The following is a 24617-nucleotide window of genomic DNA, read 5'->3' on the forward strand; positions in this document are numbered from 1 at the left end:
AGATTAATAGTAAGGTTCAGCACAGTTTCAATTGTTTATTGGCTTTTTACATGTTTATTCATGTGAATGGCCTATTTATATACTTTGTCTATTTTCTATTGGTTTGTGTGTCTTTTTTATTTGTATGTGCTTATATATTGTAAATATCAATCATTTGCCTGTGATACATGTTGCAAATATTTTCTTCTGTTACTTGGCATTTAAGCCTTTAATCCATTTGAAGTTTATTTTGGTGTTTGGTACAAGACTGGAATCTAAAGGGATTTTTCTATCTGGAAATAAAAGAATTTTCACAGCACTATTTGTTGAATAACTCCCTGGTCCCCAATTACCTGCAATGCTTCCTTCTTAAATCTCATATGTGGTAGCGTCCATATCAGGATCATGGTGTTTTAGCCAATTATTCTGTGAATTCTTACACACAGATTTAATTATTGTTATGTTATTGTATATTTTTTGTTCATACTTTTCAAAATTCCTTAGCCATCCTCATATCGTTGCTATCCTGACAGCTGAGATTTAGAATCATTTTGTCAAATAAAAATGTAACTATTGCCATTTAGGAAGCTTGTTGTATTAATAGTAAATGGAATCATATAGATTTACATATTGCATTAATCCTTGGTGCAAATGTGTAATATGCCAGCCTCTCCAATCAGCGATACTTTCATTGTGCACTTTGAAGTCCTTCCCACCCCAAGGGTGTCCAAGCAAAGCAAGATTCGCCAACACTATCTAGCAACCATTCATCATCTTCTGTTTGTCAGATTTGTTACCAACAGCCGTGTGAAGAAGCCCAGGCTCTTGGAGCTCACGCCTGTCTTCTCTGCAGGTTGTTTTGAGAACTTTTCTATGTATGTCATCCTCTTCTACACTGTGCACTATGCAGTTCTGGGCATGGGCTGCAGGATGCTCGAGTAAGTAGCACGTTGCCTTCAAACAGATGAAAAAGCTAAGGTTAAATAGGAGTTAATACTTAATAGTTGACATGTCTTTATGGAATAGAGGACGCAGATTTTTTAAATTGCGTATTTTCTTAATTTTTTTTAAAGTAAAAATAAACAAATGTGTCATCTTTGAAAATGACAAAAGTAACAATCATGAAATGAAGTGCATAGAACCAGGCAGGATTGTTCCACTTACCTCGGGAGGATGGTCATGGAGAGAAAGTGAAGCTTTCTCCCTGGGCTGGTACTGAATCAGAGCACATTTAAACTAGAAGGGAATTTAGAGATAATCTACAGCCATCCAATTTAAATATTTGGGGGTATATATACTGGAAATAGCTTTGGACTGTGAGCTAGGAGCTCTGCATTCTCGTCCAGTTTCTTACTATCTTTCTGGATCCTTTTGACCAAGCCATAGAGCTTTTTTTTTATTTCAATTGTCTTCATTGTCAAGTGGAGGTAATAAGCCAAAAAAGGGTTATCATTAGGACTACGTAGTACTTTTTAACAACATTCTTATTTAAGTGGGAGCCATTTTTTTCCAGGTAATTTCTTTGGCTTGCTGTGGTTGAATTTTTTCTTTACAAATTTAGGTTGCCAATACATTGATTTTCTTGAAATACGTTATATATATTTACGAAAGTTTCCTAGAAATTGATTATTTATACAATTTAATTTTATGGTGTAAGCAAGGAGCTAAGGCATTTACAATTTCAATATGCAAATTAGTACCAAAAATAATTATACTGACTTCTGCAATGAAAAGAGAGTTATGAAGTTTGCTTGCAGGAAAACTCACTGAGGAACTTCTGGTGCTGACACACAGTCTTAGCTGAGATTTGGAACCCGAGGTGGTGGGGCTGTGTCTAGAGCAGGGAATAGCTGAGAATCCTCAGGGCTCTTTGAACATGGGCTTTCAAGGGTTAATGAGAGTCAGAGGCGAGAAATTTGAAGTAAGTGAGCCTTAAAGATCCAGGAGACAGCTAACTGAGGGATCAGCTGCACACAACTACCAACCTGGGCATAATAGAAGGTGTTTACTTCATAGATTCAGATTTTAGAACAGGAAGGGATCTCAGAGATTAATCATGCAATCTACAGATAAGAAACTAAAGCCCAGCATTTCAGTGACTTGCCTAAGTTCACAGTTGAAAACACTGTCAAGATTAGAACCTAGGTCTTACTTCCAAACCTATGCTTTTGTCATAGTATTAGGCTCTCCTCTCGCATTTGATGGAAGGGACTTTTCCAAGATTACAGCTGAGAGCTCAAATACAATGAAGTACGCTTGGTGGACGAAGTGGACTGAATTGGGCAAGCTGCCATCCACGTCAGCCAATTTTTAAATGTGCTACAGAATGGGTAAAGCTCATGGTTTATCACTGTATGTGAAGATTGATATGCCAAAACCTGATATGAGAAGTTATGAACTGCCTCCTCCGGAGTACACTATTTTCATTTGTAACATCTTCAGGGTATATGAGTTGGGTATGCTGGCACCACTCGATTTCAAAACAAAGCCCTCATGGCTCAACACAAATTATAAAGGTAAATGGTTTCAATTCTCAGTCTTTGTCAATTCGTGAACTAAATGCCTCCAAAAATCAAAATAGTTTCTGTCTTATAAAAGTTTTTAAAATATCAGGCCTTCCTCGGTTAGAGCTCCGTGCTCCTAACTCCGAAGGCTGGCGGTTCGATTCCCACATGGGCCAGTGGGCTCTCAACCACAGGGTTGCCAGTTCAATCCCTCGAGTCCCTCAAGGGATGGTGGGCTCTGCCCCCTGCAACTAAGATTGAACACGGCACCTTGAGCTGAGCTCCCTCCCAGATGGCTCAGTTGGTTGGAGTGTGTCCTCTCAACCACAAGGTTGCCAGTTTGACTCCCGCAAGGGATGGTGGGCTGTGCCCCCTGCAACTAGCAACAGCAACTGGACCTGGAGCTGAGCTGTGCCCTCCACAACTAAGACTGAAAGAACAACAACTTGAAGCTGAACAGCACCCTCCACAACTGAGATTGAAAGGACAATAACTTGACTTGGAAAACAAAAGGCCTGGAAGTACACACTGTCCCCCAATAAAGTCCTGTTCCCCTTCCCCAATGAAATCTTTTAAAAAAATAAATAAATAAATAAAATAAAATATCAGGCCTTCCTCTCCGCCACTGTATCTTATACCTGACTTCAAAAATGAATGTAAAAAAGTACCATAAAATTTTTAAAAGTGGCTGTCCCTAAAAGATAGAACAGCATGGAATAAGTGGATAGTATTCTTATATGAATTTTTATTTGGCAATATTATGGGTACATTTCTTGTGCATTGAATATTTTTCAAAAAAAGGAAGAACAGCTTAATGTACTAGTGTAAAAATTCTTCATGAGATGTGAAATGGAAAATGAAGAGTACAAAGAGTTTGTATAGCACAAGTATTCATTATTGTAGAATAGAGTAAAATACACGGTGTCCATGGTAAAAAATCCGGAGAATTATGCAGAAAACTGTTATTCCCCAGCTGGGATGACAGAGGTCTTTCATTTTCTGCTTTTCACATTTCTGCTTGGTTTGATTTTTCTCCTCCCAAATAGTATAAAACTTGTTGCAAAGGAAAAATGATAAGAAAGAATATATTAAGAAAAAAATGTCCCTTTCAAATTTATCATTTTTGTTGAAGAAATAACTATTAATATATACAAGGTTCATAAGTCTTATGTATGTTAATAATAATAATACCTATTGGTATTAAATATATGTCATACATACTCGTTTTGGAGGAATTCATGGTGAGTTTGCCCCATCTTTAAAAAAAAAGATTTTAATGTCATTTTTCATTATTAAATAATACAGGTAATTAATAAAAACTTATTAAATACCTATAAATAGAAAAGAGAAAAAGAAGAAAATCAATTCCAAACTATCTTTCTAAATATCATTATTCTTAACATTCTCTTAATTTATTTCCTGCTTATTTTTAATGAATTATGGATTCTTTAAACATTACAATTCTTTAGAAAACCACTGGATATCTTTTTTTGGAACATATATGCAAACATACAAAAATGGCTTAAAGCTAAAGAAATCAGATTTCAAATATGACTTGTATAGGAAACTTGGTCAGCTAAGTTTTGTTTGAAAACTACTGATTACAAACATAAAGCTTTAGAACAGCCTCCTCAAATGGATAACCTTGTTTAGTACCATTATCGATTCAATTATGGATAGACAAAGACTATGTTAAGACAAGAGACTTTCATTCTAATGAGATACAAGAGATCTAACAGTCTATCTTAACTTTTCGTGCACTTCCCTATTGAAGATCAAATTACCCTATTTTCTACCAAGACTATCTACAAATGATAAGGAAATAGTCACAGTAAAGAGTTAAGATTGGGGTGTGTGCGTGGGGAGGGGGAGATGTTTAAAATTCAACTGTTGTTATTTAACTCTTGCCTTTGGGTCAGCCAATGAAAGATAAGACAATGACACAGGCTTATTGGGCAGGGCTGTGTTTTTACATAGCAGAGATTTTGTAAAGATCCCCAGGATGCCTGGCACAGTTTACATGTCCTTTCCTTTCACAAAACACTGACATTCATGCAAAGATATCAATAAGCCCTTAGCCTATTAGATCTTTAATTGTGGGCTTGGGGAGATAAGTGCCAGAACTCTTCAAGGTTGTTACTGCGAGAATCTAGACTTGTTTAATCTTGGAGATAAAATGTAAGAGTAGTAATCTTAGAGCCTTGGGCATGGATTTAGGGTCAGATTTCTTGTCTTTTTAAGTAATTTTGTCTCCCAGAAGATCAGGTTTAGGAAGGACACTGAAGAGTGTGTCTTTCTTGGCATTGCAAAGAATAGATTGCAAATTGCTTTGATTTTCAATTAAAAGCTTCCCAACAATGTTTTGAGGTAGATAAGTACTCCATCTCCCCATTTATAGAGAAGTAAACAGACTGACCCAGAGGTTAAAATCCTGCTCAAGGTCTTATAACTCTTAAGCTATACGGCAAAACTAGAACACTGATATCCTGACTTCCAATTTATACTACTTCCTTTAAATCATGCTTTTCTCATATCATAAACAACACATAAGATTTCTCTATCAATATATGTAACTGCAGTTTGTTTAAGACTAAAATCACTGTCTCTGAGCAGTGGCAAGTTAACCTATAAAATGTGTAAATGCTGATAATAAAAACCAGCAAAAAAAAGCCATCTCTATTTCCCTGTAATCAGGTGAGCTCTGTGAGCCACTGATGGAGGTAGGAGTGGAACCGAGGTGGGAAGAGATGGTGTACAGCTGTACAGTTGCTTCTACAGCCTCGATTTTAGGGTGCAGGGAATGCTGAAATGAACTGTATTTCTCTACCATAGAAAAAGAGCTGGTATGAATTGTCCATTCAACTTTTGAAAATTGTCACCCCAATAAATTTAGAAAGAAAAGAAAAGTGTTGAGTTAAATTAAATAGAACCGAGGAGGAGTAAAGTGTGAGGCCTTTAAAAAGGATGGCACCTGGGGCTTGCTTACTTGGTGAGGGTCTTGCTCACTGACTAGGCCATCACTCGCCGGCTTGCTGGTTAATAAATTATTTCTGCATAATAGGACCTAATGTGATTATTTTACATTTTTGCTTTAAAAAAAAATAGAGAGCTTGCTTGCACAGATGTATCAATTCCTGAATAATGTGAACATACCAATTATTTGATGTGTTTTACAGGGAAAGAAAGGTCATTTTTATGGAAAGTAGTATCATTACAAAGGCACCTTGGCGGTATATTACATCTATTTGTCACTTTAAAGTTTGATGGATCTCTTCTTTGAAATCACTATAGTCTTAAAGAGCCATATCAAAGGCAAAATCAACAGGTTGACCCTTCACAAGTTCATGGCTCTTAGAGATTTGTGGTCCTGACCTGTGTGAGGTCCTGGCTCCCTATCCATGTTCAGGGAAACCACTCTAAGACAACTGATGGATTTAGAAGAGTGCCTCCATCCACATGAGTCATTTTTCTTTCATCCATGGTTATCAGTTTTGTTTCCCAGATGACAATGGTATGTTCCCAGAAGGTACCACTTTATTACAAAGACATCAAATAACTTATTTCCGAGTTAGGCAATGATTGGTACTAAAGAAACATTTATAGTTCAGTAAACTTTTACAATTTTTTGTTTATTTTTGAAAACTAGAACTGAATTTTTCATTAGTTTTTAATACATCTTAAAAATGAGATTTGCAATCCAATTACAGATCAGCATGCATTGGTTACATTTTAACATTTCTTTATTGTCTTTTACCTTCTAAAATGCTAAGTGCAAAGAATGTGAAACAGAAACTATATGTTGTTATTTTTCTGTAAGTCTAAGGATCATTAAGAGATGGGATAGGTTAAAAGTTCTTATCCAAATTTGAGGATTGCTAAGAGGAGAAACCTTACAAAAAATCTTACCAAAATTCTTTTACAGAATAAGTTGTTATGGTCCTGTAACTAACTGTATTTCAGAATTATTAGTTGCTCTAATCCCAAATAATTACACTCTTTCTTTTAGTTGCAGTTTTTTTAGTCTCAACAGAGGTCACTTACTTTGTGGATTACTTTTCGTTCTGGTTGTGGAAGAATGGGTTTGGGATTATGCTATTCTTCATGTTGCCATCACCTCAACTGGTAAACAACATATAATAATGCAAACAAAATGTATTAAATCTGATGTTGTACCTAAATCACTTCGTAAGAGTAGAACTTTGTTGTATGCAACTGGTCTCTGATGGCTAAATAAAAACTGGTGATGAAAGTTCTTCACTCCCTCCCTTCAAGCATCCTTCTTCATCAAGTTCTTGTACCACTTCCCCAGCAAGATATTGCTTATCTGTATCTTCCAATTCAAAACTGTACTGAAATGTAGGTGTTTCCTATTCTCCCATTCAATTTGTCATCAACTTGGACAGGGTTTGCCCGTGTCAGGAATACTTTTTCCACAAAATCCTTCCTTGAGACAGAAATTGACCAAAGATTGGGACATAAAACCCAAGGAAACCTGTATTTGCATGCTTGCTAACTTCCCAACACTAGTTAGCTACTGGTACAAGATTACTGGTTTTTTAGAGTAGGGTTTTTATTTCTACCTGTAATCTTGGGAGTCAGAAGAAAATAAATTCAAATTCTAGTCCTCCTTTTTTACCAGGTGTTCAGTCTTAGACAAGTCAAAACAGTGCTTACATGAGTTGCTTCCTCTGCAAAATGGGGATACCTAATGAAGTTCCAATGGGAATGAGAAATCGTCTGACAGTGTCCAGCATATAATTTCTAAGTAAGTGATAGTTTCATCCATTTCTTTAAAATTTACTCTTTCATTTTAACTTTTTATCCCTTGTCTTTTTATTATTATTATTATTATTATTATTATTCCTATTATTATTTTAAAAAAACATACTAGTCAAAGTCTGGGTGGTAATCAACCACAAGTTATAATTCAAAATTATTACTATTTATTAACTACTTAAATCACTCATATTTTCAGCACCCTGGTCTATTGATGGTATAATCAATCTTCAACTTAAGAACACACAATTTCCAAATAAAGTGCTACATCCCAGCATCACTGCTCTTAGACAATGCCAGCATATCAGTGTCCTAGCATCCATTTTCTGAGACACAAACATTTTTAGCAACTTTGAAAACCACTGAACCCCCACCATCTCAAATTCTCTATTTTACATTGGGGCTTAAATTTTCCTGGAAGACCTCCATAGGATATTCACAAAAGACTTGGGGGCATAAAGTGGCTCAGTCTTCAAGGTTGAGATAGACAATAGGTCCTGGACAAGTTACAAGTTAATTTTCTAACACAGGACACATAGAAAATGCTGAACAAATACTGTTCCATAGAATTGTGATCAGAGTGAAGTGGCTCAGAACTCCAGAAAGAGCCAGGCATTAAGGATTCAGGATGGTCTCAGGACCATCTCTGCTGCATATCACTTCAAACCAACTTTGTGAGCTGCCCTGAACACCTGAGAATTCAGAATACCATTTCTAGGAGAGAAGTTTCAAATATCTGACTTAACAAATGACCTTTTCAGACTATGACTTAAGTAGAAATTTGGGGGTACCTGAGTTCATGAATGTGAATAAAATTTCCCTGTTATATGTGGATGTGATTTGACCAAACAGAAGTATTTCTTCATAACTTAAGAAAAAAAAAATCTGTGTTTTGAAAATGAACACCTTTTCTCTATTGCAGTTATGCTGGAATTCCCTTTGACATCACATTGGTGGGCAGCTTTAGGTATTTTTGTGTATATGATACCCATATGTATTATACACATATAATATGTGTATAATATAAATATATATTTATATGTAAACCAGGGTCATAACATTTTTTTTTAGGTAGATCAGATAATTGGACCAGAAGACTGCTGGAAGGCTTTATCATTGTAAAATTACAGGGAATAAAACACTGGAGATGTATTTGTGACATATTCTTTTGGTTCCCTTTCCACATGAATGGCATTACCATCTTTACAGTAGCACAAGTAGGAAAGAAACTATTTCATTCTATCTCTATTTTTCCACCTATAAACTGAACAACTGAATTCATCAGTCACGTATCTAACAAGAGAATTAACCAAGTGCAAGTGGTCTTTTTCTTTATATTAAGCCAGGTTTTGACCACAAAATATTTTTAGGTTTCCTCTTTTCAGTGAATCTGGTAATAGTTTTAATCTAATTATGGTCATTCTTAGGGATGACAAATGGAAATGCAGCACGTTCTTTTCCCTCAACTCCAGTTATCTGTTTATTACACAAACAAATGGCAGGTCTGAAGAGCTAAAAGAAGAATGGAGAATTGTGAATTCCTTGGCAAGTGCTTTGACTTCGTTGCCTTTGAATTTCTGAGTATTAAGCTCTCCTTACCATTAATTTGACAGAACCATGCACCTATTGTTCCCCGAAGGAAGTTCTGAATTTCAACAATTTACCAGCACAGAACATATACCTACTCTCTCTTAGCTGAATCCATAAACTACTCTATTTCAAATGCTAAGTCAGTTTCAGAGACATTATCTTAGTCATGACAAGTGTTTTTATTCATAATCTCAGCAATGAATTATTCATTATTGGTAGTTAACCAAAACTTCCCTTTCATTGCTTGCAGGATCCAGCTTAATTTCAATGCTATGCGGAGGCCAGACTTGAGCATAGTGTTTGTTCAAAGACAACTTTATCTATCCAGATCTGGATGATTTTTAACAGAACAATTGAATTAATTTGCCTCAGATTTCCTATATTATTGTATACCTTATATCAAAGCTAAATTGTATTTTTTGTTCATACCTATATTCAAGGTTGAATTTATTCAGGATACTTTATAACTATAAAAAGAAAAAACGAAAGTTAATGGAGAGCAGAAGAAGCCTAGTAAAGAATTCATGAGCACAATGTTGCAGACCCATAAAATGCAGTGTTTTCCAAAGCATATTCCATAGAACATCAGTCTGAAGGATGTTAATAGTGCCGTGCAATGAAAATAAAAGTTTCATGTTTAAGTATATTTGTGGAATCCTGGGTGAAAGTAAAATGGGCTTATTTATTTCAGGACTTCTTAAAATCTCTAACATACTTATGAAAAAGGCATCTCTAAGCAGTAGTATACCTTGTACACTGTTTCTCAAACATATTTGGCCAGGGACCCACTTTAGAAAATGCTGATGTATTATGTGGAAAGTATAACACAGAAGAGGGCCGCTTTAAAATCAGATTTAGCTTCTATGATGGTCCCATAATATTAGTTTCTGTGTTAGATAATTTCTTATGAAATGATTGCCTTTTAAAAAATATTAGTATCTATTCTTTCCTTAGACTATGGTCTTCTAACAGTGAATCTCAACAATTAATCTGTATTTGAATCAACTGGGGATCTTGCTGCAATGCAGGTTTTGTTATAGAAGAGCTGGGTGGAGCCTGAAAGTCTGTATTTCTACAATTTCTGGAAAATGTTTGTGCTGTTGGTCCATGGACCACAGTTTGAGTAGCAACATCTAAGTGGTTGGGACCATTTATGTTTTAGGTTGTATAACGGTACTGCCAGTTTTATGTTTTATAGCTCATTGTTATTCAATAAATGCTTGTTGAATTGGATTAAAACTGAGGTGACTTAAATTGATATAACCGTCTTAAATTAAATGGTTTTTTTTAATTTATTGGGGTGACAATTGTTAGTAAAATTACATAGATTTCAGGTGTACAATTCTGTATTACATCATCTATAAATCCCATTGTGTGTTCACCACCCAGAGTCAGTTCTCCTTCCATCACCATATATTTGATCCCCCTTACCCTCATTAAAATATCTCCTGATATAAAAGAAGAGAATACCATGGTTACACTAAAATATAAGCATAGGAAAAAGGATAGGAAAGTAACACACACACACACACACACACACACCACACACTTTATACACAAACATGTTGGGAAACAATTAGAAAGTAATCAAAACCATCTTTAGAATTTTTTCCTAGAGGACTCTTTTCACCCTAAAAATCTATTTCTTCCACACAGATATGCATTCAACCACTCAAAAATGTCATGCTAATTGTATGTCATCCAGGTGACCTTCTGAAAACTACTTTGTGATGATCAGTTACTGGCTAGGCAATTTAAGCTTCTCATGCACACACAGTTATGAAAGGAATGGTATTGTTTCCCTTGCTTCTTTCTCACATTGACTTATTGCCCCAAACCTTTGTCTTCCACCCATTACTTTCATTCTCCCTATTAATTTCCTCCAAAGTATTTGGTCATAGAAGTTTCAAAATATGTAACTCATCTAAATCTCAAAGGACTGTAAATTCCAATTACTAATGAAAAGTTTTTTTAATCTTTAAAGGAAGGTCTTATAGGATAACATGAAAAGGTCAGCATTATGATCTTTCATTTCCTAATTAATACCAATTGACAGCACTCAGAAAAAGTGTCTTGTTAGTGATACAACAAAACTTGATCCTGCTCTATGAAAAATGTAAATATTGAACAAATCATGAATACACTGATGAGAAAGTCTGTCCCTATAGAAACACACACACGCAGAAGAAATTTACAGAAACAGTAAAACTGCCTAAATAAATTTGATAATTAAAAAAACCCGTTGGTTGATTAAGTACTTTTTTAATATAATGAGAATTAAGTTACCCTAGTAAATTAGAATAACAATCTCTCCAGACTCAGAAAACCTTAATGTCTTGTCATTTGTGGTGTAACTTAATTAGCATGTTTATATCTAGGATTAGGAATCCATCTGCTCAGGTAATTACTACTGTGTTAATCCTTCTCTTTATTTTTTCTGCTGATCACAAGAATAATTTGTGGTTTTCTTCTTTTACTCATTAAAATGGTTATTATTATCTATTTGAAGACACCATTTGACAAAAATTAAAAATACAATTAGGTTACATATTTTAGCTTTAAAAATAGTGTGTATCAGACATAAACTATTATTCACTTTTGTTTTTGGTGCCTTAAACTATATATGAACTTATAGTCCAAGCGTCATGCCCATTTAATTTACTTTTCTAGTGTCTCACACAGAATCATAAGTTGGTAAAATCCTATTTGGTATTTTGATGCATAGTTTTCAGGCAGGACTGATACTATTTTCATATTTTTTAAAAAGGTAATTAATATTTTAATGTTATGCATAACTTTTTCATAAATCTGCTTTAAAGTTATATCATTATCATGTAAATGTTTACTTAAAATAATTACTTTTCAAATGAATGAACAGTATTTTTACTTCTACTGAAAATGATCCATATATATATATATATATATATATGTTATTTTTATATCTTCAGTCTAAATATTAGACTCTTATCTAAAATTTTACAGGTTTTATTTACTAATTTTCTTAGTAGCTGAACTGATAAATTCAAAAGCTGTTTGGGACCACTCTAAGCCTGTAGAGATTATCATATACAAGTGACAACATACGAGTATATACTATAAGATAGAGAATTTTATGATGAACATCCAAATATCCTTAGGAAAAACAAAGGTACTTCCTAAATTTGTTGTTCCATAAACTTTAGAAACCTGAATTGCTAGGCAAACAAATCCATAAGAAAAGTATCCATAGATAGGGCTGTGGTAAAAATGTCAGAAAAGAGAGGAAATACAATTTGGTTCATATGGAGAAAATTTAATTTTTGAAAAGAAAATTTCTACTACAGAAAAAGACCTCATGAAAGATGTATAACTTTGGGACTATTTCACATTTTTAATAGAAGAAAATAAAGGTACAGTTTTTCCAAGTGTTATGCCTTACTTACCTTAGCTATTTCTTCTAGATTTTCCTTTATTCTATCTAAATATTCCTGGTAGTTCAGTAACAAGAGGGCCAAATCATCTTTAAAAACAAGAATTAATTGCCATCTGATCTTCTTTGGGGTGAAAAATATGCCCCCTCTCCCATATGCCCAATAATTCAAACAGGAAGCCATTTGCCACCATCTAGTTTAAAGAGTAGTAGATATTCCCACAAGATGTTTCTTTAATTGCAAAGGGTAAGACATTATTACAGTAGAGAAAACTGGCAGATATAACCTTAGACAAACGCTCAAAGTTAACATTGTTAGGAATGGGATGGAGCAACAGCATGTCACTCCTATATGATGCACTGGGAAGAACCCAGCATCGTTTCTGTGGTATTCTTGCCAAAAATAAATAATCTGAATCTAAGCTCAAGGATACTTTGAGGATAAACCAAAAGTTAAGGGCAGTCTACAAAATAAGTGGGGTGTACTTTTCCAAAATGCCAATATCATAAAATTCAAAGAAAAATTCAAAATTTTTCCAGATTAAAGAAAATGTAAAAGGCACTATCTGGGATTGTTTTGTTTTTCTTTTTTTGCTTATGAAGAACATTATTGGGACAACTGACTAAATCTCAATAAAGTCTATATATTAGATAATGGTATTGTTTCAATGTTCATTTCCTGATTTTGATCATTGTACAAATCCCTGTTAAAGAATTCCTTGTTTTTAGAAAATATTCACTAAATTATTTAGAGGAAAGAGGGCGTTGTATCTGCAATTTATTCTTAAATGGTTCAGAAAAAAATAATTGATATGTATGGTGTGTGCTTACACAAACACAAACACAGAGAATCAGAAAAAGGGTAAAACAACTGTAGAAAGTGTTAACATTTTGGGAATCTAGATGAAGGATCCATGAAGGGAACGCTTTGTACTATACTAGCAACTTTTCTATAAGTCTGATATATCAAAAGATAGAGAAAAAAATAATCACAATAAAAGAGAGATGGAGATATCAGAGGATTTAAGTGACGTGTCCAAAGTCATAGAAATGAGGCAAAGAAGCTCTCTGGGGCCCAGACTCCTGCTCATTGCACCATACCGCCTCACCTTCTGTCTCTGCGATAACATTTCTGTACTGGAGGAATACATCTTGGAAGAGAGAATGAGCCGGACTAGTAGCTGGATTGTTCATTCCTCAAGAACATGCTTGAACACCCTGAAAGTCATCCTGGCATTCTAAGGTAGCCAGTGCCGAGGGCAGGAGTGACAGTTTAGGCAGTGTGCTTTGACCTCTAGAACCTTGTGAGCTCTCTAAGACACAATGTCTAATACGGAACAACTGGGGCTGGCATTTACTTCTCTAAGAACTCTGATTGGCTAGGTGTACGTGCCTACCCGTGGCCGGGAGCAATATCCATTCATGATAATAGTGGCAATGCTTTGATTGAAGTGGTGTTCCATCCAGCCAGTGGTTTGGGGTAGAGCCACACAGTTCACCTCACCAGGTAGAGAAAAAGTGCAATGGCTGGCAGGTTGGCAGGCACAGTTGAGTTCAGGTTGGGCTCCAATGCATTTTGGGAGCCAAAATTTAAACAAAGAACCCTAGGCTGAGAAAGGGGTCCCTCTTCTGTGTTTTCAGTGCAATTTCCCATAATTGTTCTTGCTGCATTTGAAATTGCCACTGACATTGTCAATATAGATGCTTGCCTGGTATACTAGATTCAAGCAACTTAAAGGCAGAGTCTGTGTCAATTTTTGGACAAGTATGTATTGAGACCAGTTTGTGCTAGGCATTGTTTTAAGTACTGTAAATACATCAGTGAACTGTTTTCAGAAAAAAATCTGTATCCTTACGGAATGTACTTTCATCATCATCTTTAGCACCTAGCACAGTGCCTGGAACATAGTGGCTTGTCAGTAATAAATTAGGAGATGCCCAGTTGTATGGGCACTTGTGGAGATTCAGAGGAAAGGCTGCTGTGTCCTGGGCATTCAGGGACCCAGGGCGCTCAACTCAGACACTCTGGAAACTAGGCATAGGCCAGAAGACTAATGCCAGTCCACCTGTGGAGACAATGGAGTTCCCAGGTCTAATATATTTGGGACTGCCTCTGGATTTGGAGGCTGAGACTGCAGGATAAAATTTTCACCCTCAACAGCTGAGGAGTGCTCTAAGAATTGAGGGGCGGTACCCAATACGTAAGAGGCTTGCTGTAGTTTACAGAGTTTAATGTCCACAACAGGAGGGGATATTAGAAAGCATATGCTCTCTCACTTCTGTATCTTTAGAAATGTTGTTTCTTCTACCAGAATGATTCACAACACACCAGGCCTCTTATCTTTACCCAACCCCTTCCTCTGCAGCTACACAGGCTTATCCTTCACCTGGATAACTCAGCTTGGTCTCAGCTTGGAGGTCCCTTCCTTTAGGAAAACCTGTTATGCCTTCCTCATATCAGACCCCTTCTGTGCATTCACACAGCTCCCTAATGTTTCCCCATCAAAGCTTTTGCCACATTACATTGGAATTGGCTACATTCCTTACTATATTATAACTTGTGAGGTTGGAAATAAGTCTACTTTGTATACAGCTGTGTCCTAGACACTAGCACAGTAGCTACCCTAAAATCAAAGCCAATAAATACTTACTAATTGAAAAATCTCATTCTGATTTACAAATACATTCTCAAATTACAGAGGAAAGCATATTTAATGTTCTAAAAGAGTAGTTTTCAATCTGCCTCTTGGAACCCTGGGCATTCCACGGAGATACTTAAGGAGAGAACAGAAAACAGGGGAGGTGTAGTGGCAAGCTCAACTTTTCCCTGCTTTGTGTACTAAAGGATTTTTTTTCCTTTCTAAAGCTATACTCTCATATATTCCAATACAGGGCATGTGTGCACAAAGCTAATCATCATCTGGGCTACATGAATGGTGTATTAGTTTCCCATTTCCGCTGTAACAAATTACCATAAACTTAGTGGCTTAAAACAACACAAATTCATTATTTTGGTTCTGGAGGTCAGAAATCTGAGACAAGCATCACTGGGCTAAAATCAAGCATGAGGATGTAGACATCTTTGGAGACCACTGTCCAGCCTCCCACAGATAGGCTTCCTAATGTACGTGAACCTGTGCATTTTTCTTGAACGCACATTGTTAGAAACATGAAAGTCCACATTTCCCCAAAATTATCAAAAAGGATCCTAGACCCTGCTAAAACATAAATCACATCCCTAGTGAATTTAATTTAAAAATCTATTTAAATGTATTTACCTTCATATTTTCAAGACTATCTCAGAATGCATAAAATACCACTAAATTAGTGCTAACTTTGAGGAGCGTAATTTGGCAAACTGTATCAAAGTGGAAAACACACGTACACCTTAATTCAGAAATTCTACTGGTAGGATATTTCCTTACAGACATAATTGCAAAAAAAAAAACAATTCTGCAGAAGATCAGTGATATGATTTATAGCATTTATACAATGGAACATGACACAGTTATTATAAAGAATGAGGGTCATGTATAAGTGTGTATAGCCAAAGACATTCAAGATAAATTCTTATGTGACAAAAGTTCAGACAGGGTACAAAGTATACATGCTGGTTCCCAAACTAATTTTTGGGTGGACACATGATAAATTATTAACAGAGGGGGATGGCAGAGGTTAGAAAAGAAGACTATTTTATGCTTCTATACTATCTACATTTTCTATTGTGGGAATGTATTACTTTGTTTTATGAAAAAAGGTCAGAGGCAATTAATAATAAGCAATAACTATAATAACACTGGAATCAGTAATAATGTCTAAATGCCTCACAGATTTCTAAGCACTTTACACAGATAATTTTGTTTAATTCTCACATCTCTATGAGATAGAAACATTATTATACCCGCTTGGCAGATGAGAACATTCAGGCTCATGAAGGTTAAGCCAATTGTTCAATGTCACACAGCTGGTAAAAGAAGAGCTCAAATTAAATTCAGGTCTCTTTGACCTAACCCGGTGCTCTCAACTTGTGCTGCTATTTTTGTTTCCCTGCTTGTATTTCTTTATGTTAAAATAAAAATCCTAATAAAGATTACCACATATGTTTTGATACTAGTAAAAATTTTCTGAAATGTCAAAACAAAAACTATTCTTTTCCCTAACATGTCATAAATCCAAACAGGAATGACTATATCACAAAGGCCCAAAATTTTTGAGGTTTAATATGTTCAAAATGTGAAAAAAAAATTTAATTTTTAATGAGAAGCATTACTCAAAATGACAGCAGGCATAAATACTTATAAGGAGGACAATAAAAAGAAATGAAGAGGAGGGAAAATGTAAACAGGAAGAAGAATGGGAAAGGAATGAGCAGAAATTTCACGAGATTGTGCTAACACTGGTGATTTAGAGCTTTAAGAAAATGGTTTATAAAAGTAGTCTAGGCTATCATTTCTGACAGCCGTAATTTTTTTCCATTATATGAAGTAAAGAAATACTCTACTTCCATTACAGATAGGATGAGGTAGGGGTATTTTTCAATGAGAAGACGATACCACTAAGTCACATCTAGCATACTTTATTGCAATTGCTTCCACCTACCAGCACCACTCATTTTTTTAGGGAAAATAATACCAGAAATAAATAAGCAACACATTGCCACTCCAGATTTGCATATAATCTAAAAAATAATTTGGCCAAACCTTTTTTGGGTGAAAATCGTGACTACTCCTGTTCACTCTAGTCAATGTTTCATGAAGGTTCTGACATGAGCCAGCAATTTAAGGATCATCTTACATGCATTCATCCTTCTGATTTCTTTTTCCCTGACTGAATCTCTTAGGTTAATTTGCTTGCATTGCTGCTTTCCAAATGACCCTGGTGTGTATTAAGGTTGGTCATCAGGTAGTTCTCCAGATTCCCTTGGTTAAATTAATGATTCTACATGTATTAGGTTAATTGGTTCTGATTTAACAACTGTTCACCAGTCTCTAGCCCTTTGCTAACTACTAAAGGTCTGTGGGAATAGTACAAAGGGAGCTCCATATACCATATAACTAAACATGTAAACATTGAAATCAAACTATCAAACTGTTAAATAAAATGTTTATCCCCCTATCTTGACAAAAATATCTTTAAAACAGTAAATATCTATCTATCTATCTATCTATCTATCTATCTATCTATCTATCTATCTATCCATCCATCTATCTATGAATTTTATTGGGAAACAGTGTGTTTCTCCAGAGCCCATCAGCTCCAAGTCGTTGTCCTTCAATCTAGTTGTGGAGGGCACAGCTCAGCTCCAAGTCCAGTCACTGTTTTCAATCTAGTTGCCAGGGGCAGAGCCCACCATCCCATGCAGGAATTGAACTGGCAACCTTGTTGTTGAGAGCTTACACTCTAACCAACTGAGCCATCCAACTGCCCCTAAAACAGTAAATATTTTTATGTTAAACATGACTTTCATATAAGTGAACAAGAACAAGATTCCAAGAAAATGTAATTTTAGGGGCGGCGGGATGGCTCAGTTGGTTGGAGCATGAGCTCTGAACATCAGGATTGACGGTTCGATTCCCACATGGGCCAGTGAGCTGCGCCCTCCACAACTAGATTGAAGACAACGAGCTGCCACTGATCTGCTGGAGGGGCAGCTAGATGGCTCAGTTAGTTACAGCACGAGCTCTTAACAACAAGTTGCTGGCTCAATTCCCACATGGGATGGTGGGCTGCGCCCCCTGCAACTAAAGATTGAAAACGATGATTGGACTTGGAGCTGAGCTGCACCCTCCACAACTAGATGAGATGGAAGGACAACTACTTGGAGCTGATGGGCCCTGGAGAAGCACACTGTTCCCCAATATTCCCCAATTAAAAAAAAAATTTAAAAAACAAAAAAAGTATGTCTTAAAAAAAAGAAAATGTAATTTTATTATTGTACAAATTTGAGTGCTTTGGTGACTGCTGGTGATGTTTGAGTAATAAAATGAGGACACTCCAAACTCATAAATTATTATATAATTAATCTGTGCAATTTATTTCTCTTGCCTTCATGTCAGGAAAAAATGCTAGTTATGTTGTTAAAATTAGCATTTTCTCATAATTTGTGTTCAATTAACAGTAATGTCATGTTAGGTCACTGTAGTTCATAGATTATTTTTAATTAATTTAAATTTGAACAAACTACTCAGTTGAGAAATAACAAATAAAATTGTTAATAAAATTTTCATTATGTGTATGTAGGAACAAAATTTAATTTTAAAAAATTAAACATTATTAAAGAGAAATTTATGACATAGTTTATTTTCATCATATAAATGTCTATAACTTATGTAGTGATTTTCACCATCTTTTAGAGTAATATCTTCACTAAATCTTCATTTATATATAATTGCTGGGGCTTCATTTGATTTGTTCAAGTTGTGAATCTAATAAAACAATTTGAGTTCGTTTTCATTGTTTTGGTCAATAATTAAATCTGTATTCAGTAAAGAATTTATAATGTCTTGTTTGTAAAATCTCACTTTTATTGTTTCCAGTTCCTAAAAGCTTAAGCAAGCTCCCTCTTTGAATACTTTTGTATTTCTTTATGCCTTTCAGCTTTTTCCCCCCTGAGCTCCACTTTTGTATTTTCTATTTCTAGTATGGTCTCAACATGAGCTCATTCTGGTTAAGAAGTAAAATACAATTATATTCAAAGTGAACTCAGTTTGACTGTATTTTCATTAAAAATGTACATTAACATTTTGTTTATATGTTTTCAAACATCTTATGTTCTAAACTATTCAGAAAGATATATAAAAATTAAAATGCAAAATAAAATTATAATGATTAATACAAATTTTAATGTAAATTATTTAATGAATCTAAAATTTATCTGAGGGAAAATTAATTAAATTTCATTAAACGCTTTCACAACAACAAAATTATTTACAATTCCAGCATTTAATGTTTACCTAATCATCATTTAAAAAATTGAGATTGTATTTTACTCATGTTGTCTAGACTTATGTATATGTATATGCAGATATATACATAAGCAAATATGAGGGTAATAGACTGTTTAATACTGCAGAATGTTCCCTAGGTGTCATGTGCAACAATGAATGTAGAAGATTAGGAAAGCAAGAAAATGGATGCTAGATACCACTTCATTATGTAAGAGAGTAAGAGTCTAATACAATAACCTTATCTGAGAGGAAGGAATTAACAAATTGGTTAATTTGCCCTTTCTGTTTCCTAAGTGGTTCCATATCCAAAATCCTCTTTGCACTCAGAAGCAGTACAACCCACAGACTTTGATGGCATTCAGTGGTGGACAGCATTTGTCGAGAAGATACAGGAAAAGAGATGCAAAGTGTTTTCCCAAGGATGGAAAATGTGACTCCCAAAAGCACATGCTTAGGATTCTGCAGGTTCTGCCACGTCAGCACCGAGTGCTGCACGGATTGTAAGTGGCAGAAATGCCCATAAGCTCTTTCACAGAAGTCTGTGATTTGTGGGGCGACTCTGAAGGGCAAGGTCCAGGGCAGAAGCCTTTCCTAGTGGAGGACACCTGTTCCCATGGTCTGACCCAGCCATGATTGTGTGCCTAAGGCCTTCCTTAGGGTTGCTTTCCCCAGAGGTGTACTCATCAACCACATATAGTATTTACGACCAGATCATGTGACAAGTCTAGCTTTTCCATAGTACAAAGAGCTTGACGTATCTGGATTTACGTGTATCTCTGATACACCAGAAACTACTTTTTTCTATTATGATGCAGCAGTCTCTCTGACATTTTCTGCTGGGGGATTTTGGGCAAGTTGTTAGTTCTCCGAGTCTTGGTTTCTTCACCCATAAAATGGGTTCAATAAAACTACTTCTTTCAGTTGTTATGAAGATGAAATGAGTTGATGAATCATAAAATAAACTGTTCATTACCTGGTAGATACCCATTTTCTTGATTCCTCGTGTGAAATGTACCACACCATTCTTTATCCCACTGTTTAACCAATAAGCTCTATCAATTCTCCCTGACATATTCTCAGATTCAAAAACAAACAAACAAAAATGGATGGGTTGTTTTCTAAAGAAAGAAATTCTGTGCCCAAGAAAGTTACTTTACTTCCTCCAAACTCTGTAGGAAACAGTGACTACCATTCTACGTCAACCCTGGACAAACTCATCTCTCCCCTTCCCTCTGCCTGCACCCTTGTTGCCCCTCACTGTTGAGCAATTCCTTCAACTCTCTCTGCAAGCTGTACTCCTTTAAATTCACATACACAGCCTTATGTAGGCCTTCAGCCCACCCAACAATCCAGCTAAGTGTTCTCATTAGCTCAGTGACTATTTCAGACCTTGTGTGCCTCAGTCACGTGTTCTACCCTTCCTTATTCTTAGCAGATAACCCTGCCTCTTACTTCACAGTGCAAATAAATTCATCAGATAGGAACTCTGTCAACTGAGCCTATAAAACCAACTTCACTGTACTCTTCAATGTCTCCACCTTCTCTTTTCTTGTCTAAGTGGACCTTTCTACTTGTGCTACTGATCACATTTTCCCCAGTATCTCATGGATTTCCCATCATAGATTGTTAAACTTCTGTACTTCACTTTCTCTCTTTTCATTAGGTCCTTTCTATCAATATTTCATTATATTCGTGCCTTTCTTTTCTTAAAACAAACAAACAAAAAACACCACCACCACAACAACAAAAAAGGAAGAAAAAGAAATACTCTCTAGATCTGTCTATACCTGTGTCTATACTCTCTCTCCTACAAACCCTACTTCTTGAATGTGTCGTCTCTAGTCTTTGTCTCAATTTCTCCAACTTTCACACATTCCACAAGTCATTTCCATCAGGTTCCACTAGTTTTACTCTCCCCAGCATCTTCAAGGTCAGGTCCACAGTGCCAAAGCCAGATTTTCAGGGTGTTGATTGATCTTGGGCAGTATCTAATATTGTTGTTCCCTCTCTTCTTCTTGCAACCCTGTCTTCTCAGGATTGCACTGACCTTTCCTTTCCTTTCCTTTTTTTCCTCCATCTTCCTTGCAGAGTTTTCTCAGTCTCCCCCACCAGCTCCTCCTCTACTCAGAGTTCTGAAGCTTGTAGAGTGGCATTTCTAGATATTGTCTCTATTTACCCTTCACATTCTCACATGGCAACCTTATCCACTCCCAGCCACAAGACAGGACACTGTTAGGGGCAACTCAAATCATCTTAGGAAGGGAAATTATTGGCTCACATAAATGACGAATCTGAAGGAGGAGACTTGGCTCTACCCAGGAAGGTGATTAATGGTAGTAAGAATCTGTCCTGTGTTCTCTCTGTTCCTTAGCCCTGCTTCCCACAGCACTGTCTTCATTCTCAGCCAGACGCTCTTCTTTAACAGCCAAAAGAGCCATGGGCAGCTTTAGACTTACATGGCCTGTGATTCTAGAAGACACCAATATTCTCATATCTATTCCCACTCTGCCCAAAAGTTAACTCACCTCTATTCACATGCTCACCCTGAACCAAGAGGCCACAGTGATGGGGTCTTTGAAGAGTCAGTCTTGGTCCCATCCCTGTGGTAGGAGTAGACCAGAACGAGTCCCAGCCATGACACATGAGCGTCCTCACAGGAACACTGAGGAAGAGAAAGTGATACTGAACAAGAAAATAAAACACACATCTATAGTTTTATTTATCACTTTTTGTCAATAGTTTTACGCCTATACTTCTAGATTAATTATGGGTCTTGAGCTCCATAATTTCATATCTGACAACCTCCCAGCTCTATTGCTTTTGAGAAAATATATAGGCAAATTAAATAAAACTGTTCTAAAAGTGAAATCATAATTTACTCCCCTAACATTTGCTCTTTCTTCTGGATCCTCTCCTTCAGTAAATGGCGCCACTGTTTATCTAGTTGCTCAAACCAGATACCTGGTGGTCTTCCTGGATGCATCCTTCCTCCTAGCTAGATGTCTGTATCGAACTGATTTTCAGGTGCTGTGACTTTTAAATTGCTCATATATCAAAATAGTATCAAACATCTCTTCCAACCACAACGGTATGAGAGTAGAAATCAATTAAATAGGTTATCTGTCCATTTCTTTCAATTTCCTCTACTATGGCCTTAACTCAAGCACCAACATTTCTGTATAGACTTAAAAAAAAGTTTTTAAACTGAAATGATACTTCTGGCTTGTATTTATTCGCTTTTCTCTTTATTTTAATTTTTTAAAAAATGTTGAAGTTATACATGTACATAAAGAGGCAAAAGATTTCACAAAGTTTGTTATGACAAACAGCACCAGTCCCCATTCACCCTTCCGTTATTTATGTAAAGAGAGCTACCATCACCAATTTTTAGCTCATTATTTACATATTTGCCTCCTAAATAAAATATTGTGTTGCTTGTTTTTGATCTTTTTCAATTTTAGGCATTTCCTATTGATTTCCCACGAGAAAAAATGAGGACTTAACTCTCTTTCCTTCCTTTGCTCCTTATGCATATATATATACCCGTGCCATCCCCTTTTCCCCCAGTCTAGCTGTGTCGTAATTTTGGCTTGATATTTTGGCTTGATAGTCAATGCTGTACATTACTAAAACTACATGAAAGGTATTCACAGATAAAGATATCAATGATACTTTTTTCTTCCTATTAAGATATGTCTCTCTAAGTGGCTTCTTTCTTTTTTTTCTTTTCTTTCTTCCTCTTTTTTGGGGTCTGCATCATTCACATTACAGGCTCTTCTCAGATGCCCATTAATGCTTGCTTGTCTGTGTGTATTGAAGAGGGAGGATGATTAGAACTCTGGGTACCTGAGTGGGGCTTGTTAACTGTGAGCTTCACTGTCAGGTGATCTCACTGGGCCATTTAATTGTGGAACCTCTGATTTGGTGCTTTTGGGACCTTCCCCTGGAGCAAGAAGGTTTCCTGAGGGAGAAACTTCACTTTCCTGCCTTATGAAAAAAGGCTTGGCTTTCAGTACTCTAGGAGTGGAGTATAGTCAGCAGGTCTCAGTATCCAGTCTGTTTACATCTTCTAATAGGCCCATTTTTAGCAGGTCACTCCTTTTCAGCCATGCCTGGGTGGCTCCCTGTCCAGAAATCTTCTCTCCAGAGAACAAGTCTCCCGACTTTCCCAAGCAGTTCACCAAACTACATGGAATGGAGTAGTAGATTTGACTGCTTCTCAAACAAACATTAGACTAGTCCTCCATTTTATTGAATGAACAAATGGTGCTTGCAGTTAGCCATGTATGTGTACAGAAGGTACAAAAACATGTATACATATTTTAAGAAAGGAAAACTGAATTAAAATTGTAATACTCAATATATGCGGTAACAACAGATGAATACAAGTTACGTTTGACTTCTGCAATTACAAGAGGTGCTCAAAGAGGTTACCATCAGCATCCAGACACTTCTGATTATGGTGAACTACTGCTTGAGCAATGTTGACCTAAGTGTCTACTTGTATGTATTTTTTGGCACCCCCGGCACACACACACACACACACACACACACACACACACACAAGATCTGACAATTATGTTTGTGAACTTGTAACAATGTTGCTAAACTTTTTTAATATCAGAGGGATTATTCATTATGAATTTGTACCAAATAGACAAACAGTTAACCAAGATTCATATTTGGAAGTGCTGAAAAGGCTGTATGAAAAGTTAGACGACCTGAACTTTTCGCCAACAATTCATGGCTCTTGCATCACGACAATGCCCAACTCACATGGCACTGTCTGTGAGGGAGTTTTTAGCCAGTAAACAAATAACTGTATTGGAACATCCTCCTTACTCACCTGATTTGGTCTCCAATAAACAAAATATTGAAAGAAAGACATTTTGATGACATTCAGGACATCAAGGGTAATACAATGACAGCTCTGATGGCCATTCCAGAAAAAGTTCCAAAATTGCCCTGGAGGGTGGACTAGGTGCTGGCGTCAATGCATAGTTTCCCAAGGGGAGTACTTAGAAAGTAACCATAGTGATATTAAGCAATAAGGTATGTAGCGCTTTTTTTAGGATGAGTTTGCAAACTTAACCGTCCAAACTGTGCGTGCATGCGCGTGTGTGTGCTTGTGTGTGTGTGTGTGTGTGTGTGTGTGTGTGTCTGGATGCTGATGGTAACCACTTTGAGCACCTCTTATAATTGCAGAAATCAAACATGATTTGTATTCATTTTTTGTTATTGGTATATATTGAGTATCACAATTTTAATAGTTTTCCTTTCTTAAAATGTGTATACATGTTTTGGCACCCTCTGTATATATATCAAAGGGCTAGCCTGAACTGGGAGGGGTAACCCTGAGAAGGAACTATGAATAAGTCAAGACAAAATTATAACACCAAAATGCAAAGATGT

At 36.1% G+C, this 24617-nt stretch overlaps 1 protein-coding gene across 1 annotated transcript; it reads left to right on the forward strand.

Annotated features, from left to right (window-relative positions):
* Positions 1-639: 639 nt before the first annotated feature.
* Positions 640-8270, forward strand: TMEM244 (transmembrane protein 244). Its single transcript, XM_074333955.2, is given in 5 exon segments — positions 640-917; positions 2422-2495; positions 6496-6522; positions 6525-6605; positions 8182-8270. Coding segments are annotated over 5 exon segments (549 nt in total).
* The last annotated feature ends 16347 nt before the right edge of the window (positions 8271-24617 follow it).

Source organism: Rhinolophus sinicus, chromosome 2 (assembly GCF_057876585.1).
Source record: "Rhinolophus sinicus isolate RSI-liver-muscle chromosome 2, RSI-T2T, whole genome shotgun sequence".
NCBI classification, from domain to species: Eukaryota; Metazoa; Chordata; class Mammalia; order Chiroptera; family Rhinolophidae; genus Rhinolophus; species Rhinolophus sinicus.